Source organism: Arachis ipaensis, chromosome B02 (assembly GCF_000816755.2).
Source record: "Arachis ipaensis cultivar K30076 chromosome B02, Araip1.1, whole genome shotgun sequence".
Classification (NCBI taxonomy): domain Eukaryota; kingdom Viridiplantae; phylum Streptophyta; class Magnoliopsida; order Fabales; family Fabaceae; genus Arachis; species Arachis ipaensis.
Window position 1 is genome coordinate 64787657 of NC_029786.2, and position 9260 is coordinate 64796916.

The 9260-nt window shown below is 34.6% G+C and overlaps 1 protein-coding gene across 3 annotated transcripts in view; it reads left to right on the forward strand.

Moving 5' to 3' along the window:
- LOC107625390 (tRNA-dihydrouridine(20/20a) synthase) overlaps nucleotides 1-9043 on the forward strand; it is a 10856-nt gene extending 1813 nt beyond the window's left edge. Inside the window, exons 1-11 of one of the 3 annotated variants that reach the window (XM_021115896.1) lie at nucleotides 7-49; nucleotides 729-851; nucleotides 938-1007; nucleotides 1095-1197; nucleotides 3307-3424; nucleotides 3505-3586; nucleotides 5743-5804; nucleotides 7515-7587; nucleotides 7710-7790; nucleotides 8119-8199; nucleotides 8633-9043. In XM_021115896.1, the coding sequence (XP_020971555.1) occupies nucleotides 21-49; nucleotides 729-851; nucleotides 938-1007; nucleotides 1095-1197; nucleotides 3307-3424; nucleotides 3505-3586; nucleotides 5743-5804; nucleotides 7515-7587; nucleotides 7710-7790; nucleotides 8119-8199; nucleotides 8633-8800 (990 nt within the window). In that variant the 5' untranslated portion in view covers nucleotides 7-20 and the 3' untranslated portion in view covers nucleotides 8801-9043. Of the gene's footprint in view, nucleotides 1-6; nucleotides 50-723; nucleotides 852-937; nucleotides 1008-1094; nucleotides 1198-3306; nucleotides 3425-3504; nucleotides 3587-5742; nucleotides 5805-7514; nucleotides 7588-7709; nucleotides 7791-8118; nucleotides 8200-8632 lie in introns of those variants that run through there. The other 2 variants (XM_016328021.2, XM_021115895.1) reach the window with 2 other exon arrangements.

Below are 9260 nucleotides of genomic sequence, written 5' to 3' on the forward strand. Positions count from 1 at the left end.
ACTTCTTAGTGTTTGGACCCATGACCTTCAATTGTTTCTATGTCACAAGGTAACAATCTTACTAGTGTGTCTGGGTTCACTCTCTTCCTTATTTTAAAAATTAACTGATTATTTAAGTTCTTATGGTGGCATGAGGTGAAAATTGGAGGTAACACCGCACTAAGCTCTCGAGATTTAAGTATTCTTGTTTAAATTGCTGAGTAATAGAGAGATACCATAGGATTCAAGTTAGGTGGTCACTGTGGAAGAGTGTTTGGGGTTTTGTCGCGATAAAAAGGTGCCACTAAAGCTTATGGGTAAATGTTACCGCACAACTATTAGACTGGCAAAGTTGTATGAGACTAAATGTTAGACGGTAAAAAGCCAATAGGAACTTAAGCTTAATGTTGTAATTATTAATGAATGCATTAGAATCTCATGTTAAGTGGTTTAAACATGTTGGAGAAGGCTTCAAGAGGCTCTAGTTAGAAGAGTGGATAAGATACTGCAATGAGATAAAATATAAATGTTTTAAACATGTATATGATCTGTGATAGGCCATTATGTTGTTGCTGCAATGAGAGAAAATATATTGCTTACCCAATATGGATTGTTTTTTCTAGTTGAAGGCTTTGATTATATCTATGCTGTGGGCATATATGTGTGTATATGAACACAAACTAACGAAAGGGTGTTGAATAAATTGGTGCTGAAAAACCATTGATTCTTTTTATATGTTGTCAGGACAGGTTCTTGGCATATTCTCCAGATCAACATCCAATTGTGCTGCAAATTGGAGGAAGTAATTTGGATAATTTAGCAAAAGCAACCGAACTTGCTAGTGCTTATTGCTATGATGAGATCAACTTCAAGTCTGTTCTTATCACCTTAAATCTCAGAGCTTTATTGTTGTCTTTATCTCTAACAAAATGAATTTATTACTTTCAATGAATATCAGTTGTGGATGCCCTAGTCCAAGAGTAGCTGGGCGTGGATGCTTTGGTGTACGTCTTATGCTTGACCCAAAGGTTAGAAAATCATCCTTGATTAAGGTTACATATAAACTTCTTTGTCTTATCTGCATTAATATAGAAATTTAATGCATACAAGGAAAGTTTGTTGCTGAGGCTATTTCAGTAATGGCTGCCAATACAAACGTACCGGTTACTGTCAAGTGTCGAATCGGCGTGGACAATCATGATTCTTACAATGAGTTGTGTAAGGTCCTTCTTTGTTCATTTTTCTCTATTCATATCGAAAGAATGTAAAGTAATGAATTTTTGAAACAGAATTCATCATAGTGAAGGGAAGGTTGCTCCTGTTCAGTGTCAAGGCATGGCAAAAGCCATTTTGTTGTGGTTATTTGCATTAATGCATTTTGATCCTCCATTTGAGCCTACTTTCCTAGTTATTAGATTTATGTTAGTATGGCTGCACTGTTTTCAATCTGCTGCATTTTATAAGCATTTTAAATTATGCTGTGCTAAAACATGTGTTGCTTTTGTCCAATTGATTAGGTACATGGGAAATTCTATCTTTTTCACCCTTATTTTGATAAGTAGGTACATTGGGGATTCTTATCCTTGCAAAACCCTTGGATTTACTACTATAAAATTGAAATGACTATTTATTAATTGAAAGCAAATAGTGACCTTCTGCTACGATCTTAGAATGAAGATATCATGTTTGTTTCCGTAACAATCGGGTTGCAGTTAGTAGCTAACTGTTAATGGAAAAACAAATAACATATCTAGAGAATGTATGATTATTAAGTATTTAGCAGGAAACATTTTTATGTAGTAAAGGAACTTACGAGCATCAGTGTTTTCCCCATCTGCGAATAGCAATGAAAATAAGGACTTAAGTTATCATTTATTTCTATGTCTTATATAAGTTTTGAAAAGATTTTCCCCCTCTTTTATAGAAAAATAAAAGGAAAGGGGGAAAGTATGGGCAAAAGGCAAATAAGAATGCTCCATAGCAGAAGCAAACCAGATTAAGGGGAAAAGTTGAAAAGAGCATCAACATGCCTATTCTATAAAGTGTGAACTGGCAACTCCTTTTAAGTATTTATTATCAAAGCACCATATAGAGGTCAAGAACAGAGTCTTATTAAATTGACTGCCATAGAAACATCTTATAATATATATCATGAGGGGAGCACATTGATTATTTCTCTTTGCATCAATAAATACCAAAGCTGTTGTTGAATCCTATAATCACAGTTGCAATTATTCCCAAAAGAATCATATTCTACTCCTCAACTTGTCAGCTGTCACCAAATTGTGATGCCACCAACCTATACAAATAATAGGAAACTGAAAATGAAGCAGGGTTGCAAAATTTAGAAGCTGATGTCAGTCCTGCATAAACCTCTTTTTACGTCATAATTCTTATTACACAAATAAATGACAAGGAGAAATATTTTTACACAATTGTCCTTCGCATTGAAGCTTGCTTACAGTTGCACTAGCACTTGTTGGTTAATATAATATTGACTTCCTAATCTATTTTGTCAAGGAGAAATCCTTAATTAATGATTTCTTTGAATTATTTTTGTCTTTCTTTCTTGAGATGTAGGAATTCAATGACTGTTTTCCTTGACTTTGGTTGTTGTAATGAGATTGATAATTTCTGGATGCAATAAAATCTTATTGGAATTCTATCCTACATTAATATGGATGTGATTTATGTGTCAGTTTTTATACCTAGTTTTGTGTTCAGTTTTAATTGTATTAAGCATAGTGTTCCGAGGTCTTTTATGGCTGTCTCTTCTGGTTTGTTTTAAATTTGGTGAGTTATAAATCTGTTCCACACATTCCATGGTAAATCTATATTATATACTTTCTTTAGATGTCTTTAGCTAGTGTGGTTTGTCCCAAAACTTTGGACTTACTTTGTCCTGATCTATTTTTCTTGGCTTTGGGAAAAGGGTAGAAGTGAAATCATTGTGACATGTCATTACATGGCATTATTGTTTACTTCAGTTGGAGCATAATTTTCATATATTTAGTAACAGAATTTTCCATTACCAAATCTTGTATAATAAGTATAGACGTTTGGCATCTTTGTGCTGTGAAGATTATAACCCTTTTGTACAGAGTTTGCTTGATTTATTGGAGGGATAGTTATTTTACTTTTTGCTATTATTTTTGTAAATTGAAGTGGATCTCTTGTCCTCTAATATATATATATATATTCTTCCTTTTTTTTTTGTTTATACAAAACCCTTCGTTTTTTTATTATCAGAATACAAAGTTATATACTTGCCTTTGTTATTCAGTCTGTGTATTGACATTTTGTGTTGCCACTTTTGTTTCTTATCAGGTGATTTCATTTACAAGGTTTCTTCTTTATCACCTGCTAAGCACTTCATAATTCACTCAAGGAAAGCACTACTTAATGGCATCACCCCTGCTGAAAATCGGAGTATTCCTCCATTGAAGTATGTATCAGGAATTTGAGTTTTGTAGTCTAGTATATTATTTAATTAGAGAGATAATGTATCATATTTTTCCAATGCAGATATGAATACTTTTATGGTCTCTTACGGGACTTTCCTGATTTAACATTTACAATTAATGGTGGCATTGCTAGTATTGATGAGGTGAGTTTTGGCCCATATTTCATGTGATTGAGACTTGGTATCCTATGATAGTAAGTTTGTGATAAAGAATATATTTAATATTCTCTTCTTTTATGACCATATCAAGTATGTCCATATTTGAAGTGCACATTCATTCTATTTATGTGTGGGATAAACAGAAGTACTATGCTATATGCCGTAATATTTTAACAGTAATTTTGTTTTGTTTTTGTTTGGTATCTACAAGCATTGGTGTGTTTTTATTTCAAGTTGGTTATATTAGTTTAGCATGCCTCACCTTTTTGTCTTCCTTTTGGTCTGGATTAGATTTATAGAGATTTGGACTTTTATCTAGTGCATTGCTTTGCCAACAGGGGATACGGTTTGTCTTGGCATTGCTTTTTTTTTTTTTATATTTTCCAACTTTTGATGGGACTGGTTGAGTGGAGTAATTTTCCAAATTTATTGTTTGGCAAATACATTAGTAGATGATGAACTAATAGAGTGAGTTAGAGTTAGTTCTAAGATTAGAGCCAGCTAGGATAGGACAGCTGTAAGTTTGTTGCAGCTATCATAACTTAAGTAGACTATTCTGCTCTTTGGACTAGCTTATGTAGCAAGCTATGCTTCTTTATATATATACACACTGATTAGCGTTAAACTTATACAAATTACACATTTCTGAACTTCTTTGTTTCTCTCTGAAATCTTTCTTCTCGCAAACTATAATATGGTATCAGTGGTATTATGTTAGCACATAATCCAGCTTTACACAATATAGGACAAAACACATGACATGAATCTCTTCTTTATGATAGAAAGAGTTATGGAGGCAAGCTGCTAGTTTCACACATTCCCAATAAGGAACAGCTAACAATCTAAGAAGTTCTTATTAAAGCTGTGTCTAAAGCAAAGTTTTTGAACCTAAGGGTTATTTGTTTCTATCTGAATTCTCTCTTCTTTCAAACAGTAATATGGACAATTAACAGCCTTGGTTTAATTGTTTAAGCACTAGATTGGGTCTGCTACATTATCTTTGGGCCCTATCACAAACCATCACTATAGACAAGAAGCCGTTTAAAATACTCTTCAAGCTTTCAGGTTCTATCCTTGAATAACCTAAATCAGGTTCTATAGTCTTTCCTCGTAATGATGATAAAAATTAAAAAGTGCATGGCAATGCCTTTTTTTTATAGCATGGTGGAGATCTAATAATCTCCATTTGAAAGAAATGGTGTTGTGAATTTCATGTGGTAGATAATGATGACTGTCTCTTCATGGTTCTATTTACTCATTGTAGATCATAGCCAAAATAGCAGTCTTATTGACATTCTGATGACTTCAGAAAATGGGTATATGATTCTTTTTTTTTTTTGGCGATTCATCTCATAAATTCATTTGTGAACCTGTTCTGTATTTGCAATTCTTACTAACCTCAGTTTGATAGTCAACATCCATGGCAAGTAGAATCTCCATTGAAGTTCCTTCACAATTCACATGTGAAATCCAAGTTATGTTCTGAATCTTCCACTGTTAATCAATATGCACCTTTTTTTTTCTGCTCTCTGCAACTTCTTTGTTCACTTTGGCAGATGCTGCTTCTGTCTCTTCCCCCTTCCCCCTCTCTTGTTACCTCTTATGGTTGCAATTTGCAAACCTTTATTTATTGGTGAACTCCTCTTTCTCTTGTGCTCCATTTATGGTTTCTCTTCTTGCTTAAACAAATCTCAAACTTGTGTTACACGTGTTTCCTTGGTTTGCAAGTGCTACAATCTATGTGATATTGCTCAATCAATGAAAAATGAGTATCTCTGGATAGATTAAATATATCTTTATGTTTTAACATTTAAATGGTTAATATTAATAATAAAACATTATAATAGTGGAGATTTGGAATACAATAATAAAGATGAAATTGCGAGAGCTAAAATTTGTGGACACCATGTTCATATTATTTACTTCTTCATGAGGTTGATTTACGTTTTTCATGCTATTCCCCGTCTTCCTGTTATTTTTATAGATGGCATGATATGCTGGTGAGTGTAGTGAGTCTCTGCATCGTTTTGTAGCTTTGAAATTGTTCTTTTAATGGATACATATTGCTTTTATTAGAGGAAAAAGGTAGATATTGTCATTCTGCTTCTTTCTGTTCCTTTACTTGGCAACTTTGATTGTAGATCAATTCAGCTCGAATGGCTGGGGCCCATGGTGTTATGGTTGGACGAGCAGCATACAACAAGTAAGTCTCAAATACCAAATCTCTCTGCCCCAACCTCCTTTTTCACACTTTGACTGTGTGAAATCTAAAACAAAAAGTATCTAGCTCTGTTATATCTGTCTCTGCTTTTCAATAAACGAGAAGGGGAATCAGCCCTTCCATCCAATTTCCTGTAAAAGTGATTGTGACATTTTAGGTTAAAAATGATGAATGCCATTGTAATTCTAAAGTTGGATAAAACCTTGAAGTAAGTTATCATCTTATTAGTCCAACTGCATTGTTCTTCCACTTGAGCACTTTGTGTTAGAGTAAGCTGTTTTAGTTTTGGACATAAGTTAACATTCGAATTTAGAACAAAATGCATAAAATTGTTTTACATAAATTTTATGTTATGAAAGAAACCTGATATTTCTGCTATGGTCTATTAGAACTAGGAGTGCTAGGTGCGCTCGTGCAGCTGTGGTCTATTACCTGGTGCATGCTTCTTTCTGTCACCATTATTGCGTAACGATCAGAAATTATTTTTATGCATGCTGTGTGCACATGAATGCAAACAACAACAACAACAAAGTCTTGTCCCACTAGGTGGGGTCGGCTACATGAATCAGACGACGCCATTGAGTTCTGTCATGTATCATGTCTACAGAGAGACTGTTTACATGTAGATCTCGTTTGACCACCTCATGGTTGGTTTTCTTAGGTCTTCCTCTGCCTTTCACCCCTTGTCCATCTTCCATCTCATTCACCCTCCTGACTGGGTGTTCTGTCGGTCTTCTTCTCACATGTCCAAACCACTTGAGATGCGATTCTACCATCTTTTCTACAATGGGTGCTACTCTAATTCTCTTATATCTTCGTTCTTTATTTTATTCAATCGCGTATGACCACTCATCCATCTTAACATCTTCATCTTTGCCACATTCAACTTATGTTCGTGCTCCCCTTTGGCCGCCCAATACTCCGTACCATAAAGCATAGCTGGTCTTATAGCAGTGCGATAGAATTTACCTTTAAGTTTTAAAGGCACTTTTTTGTCGCATATAAAACCAAATGCACTTCGCCATTTTGACCAACCTGCTTGGATTCTATGATTTACATCATGTTCAATCTCTCCATTATCCTGTATGATACACCCAAAATACTTAAAACTTTTAACTTTTCGTAGGATGTTTTTTCCAATTTTCACCTCTATATTAGGTTTTTTCCTTCTCAGACCGAACTTACATTCCATATATTCCGTCTTGCTATGGCTTATGTGCAGACCAAGTATCTAAAATAATATTATTTCGTGAAAACTTGGATGTTATATACATCTTCATTGTGGGTTAGATAAGATTTTTCCAGCTATGCATATTTTTGGAATTAACTTCCTAGAAGTATAAGCCCTAAAGTCTAGCTACTTGAAAGGTTTCTTGTGCTAACGTGTTTTCAACCAAATGCTCTTCCGGCTTTAGAGTTGGATGAAGGACATACTTGAGATGTAATGCTGAGACTTAATTGTATGTAATAAATAGTAGTGACAGGGATCCAACTCCTGTCGAGTCAGTTGTTTGCCACTATTTTGTCATGTTAATTACCTTTGTACTAATTCCCCTAAGTGTTAAGTTTTTTGGTTGAAGACTATAAGTGACTTTATTTCTCTAATAAGATTTCACTATTGGTTGGACTTCATAATGTTTATATGAATTGATACTCAATAGCTTGAATAACCATCATTGGTAATCTCTGCAGTCCTTGGCACCTTTTGGGACACGTTGATACTGCAGTCTATGGTGCATCAAGAAGTAGTCTTACACGTCGACAGGTTCGGTTAGAGTCTTTTGGCTTTGAATGTATTCAGAGGCTTGAATTCTTGATCTATATTTTGGAATGACGTAGAGTATATCATGCTTTGTTTTGATTTTCTTTCTCCCTCATTTCATCAAGGTCCTTGAGAAATATCAAGTGTATGGGGACTCGGTATTGATGAAATATGGTCTTGGGCCTACTGTGCGGGATATAACGAAGGTGGGAATAGTGCAAATAATCCTCAGTAGATGATTTTCAAAATTTGTTCTTGTATAATGCCCGTCATTCAATGAACATTTCTTGACAGAAACGTAATTTTAATAGCAAGCTGATATGTGATGAAGGCATGGATTTCAATTCTCTTATATGTACCTGTAATGTAACTATAATTTGGTATACATGGTTCAATGCCTGGACTGATCCTATTTCCCCCTTCCACTTGCAGGAAGCAAGTTATATATCTATTTAATGTGATTGATTTTCGGATTTTCTGCTTCCAATACATATTTTACTATTATCATATGATCATCTGTTACTTTTTCTGCAGCCTTTGCTTGGTTTCTTTCATTCTGAGCCTGGGAATGGACTTTGGAAACGCAAAGCAGATGCTGCCATCCAAACTTGCTCGGTATATTACTTTTAAAACCCTAGATTTTTGGTACCTAGAGCTGCGTCACTAAAGTAATATGACTTTAGATTAGGTTATCAACATCCACTGTTAAAAAAAAACTTTGATAACAAAGCAAGTCTTGCCCAAGTCTTCTTAATTTCATCGATTATATACAGGTATGATATTGTGGTGTTGCACAAAGCAAGTCTATCATACTCTTAAATATTGTAAGGAGACAGGTTATCTGTGGAACTAACAACAGAAGAATGTGCTTATCGTGTTTATAAAAAACTTATTAAATGGTTTATGAAATTGTTGTGTTGACATCTTGTGGCAAGTTAATTCAAAATTTTGGCTTATGTTTTACATCATAATTTGCTGTAATTGTTCTTTTATGATTCATTTATTGCATTGCTTGCTTTGAATGCTTTGAGTTCCTTGAACTTTGTAGACAATCAAAGCACTTTTGGACGAAACCCTGGCAGTAATTCCAGATTCAGTCTTAGACTCACCTCTTGCTGAATCGTCATGCGGCCGTGGATATCTTTTTGCTAACATGGACAGCTTGTTGCCTCCTCCATACATAAGAAGAGAAGAGGACGATACCATGTTAACCTAGGTTCATGTAAACTCTACAAACCCAAGTCTTGAGCGGCCATTTCAGTTAAACGCACACGCACTCATTGCCAGTTTGAATAGTGATTGATAGATCTCACTCTTATGTTAAAACATGAATGAAATTATAAACCATATGTTATCTACTATATGTGGTTGACATAAATGGTAATCTATTTGATGTAAAAACGTTTAGCTGAAGCTGGGGCATTGAATTTATAAATTATATGGCGTTCTTTTGCTTGCTTATTTTATTTGAGTATTTGTCCATTTTGGTCTCCAAGGAATTTCGGACCAGACACTTTAGTCCCTAACAAAAATTAATTACTTGGTTAGTCTTTAACATTTAACTCCGTCAGTCAATTAGGTCCCTAGCTCAGTTTGCTCTGTCAAGTTTAGCCGAAAATGTCCTACGTGTTGCGTTAACTTATCACGTCACACGATTAGTGCCACGTCGACAAAAG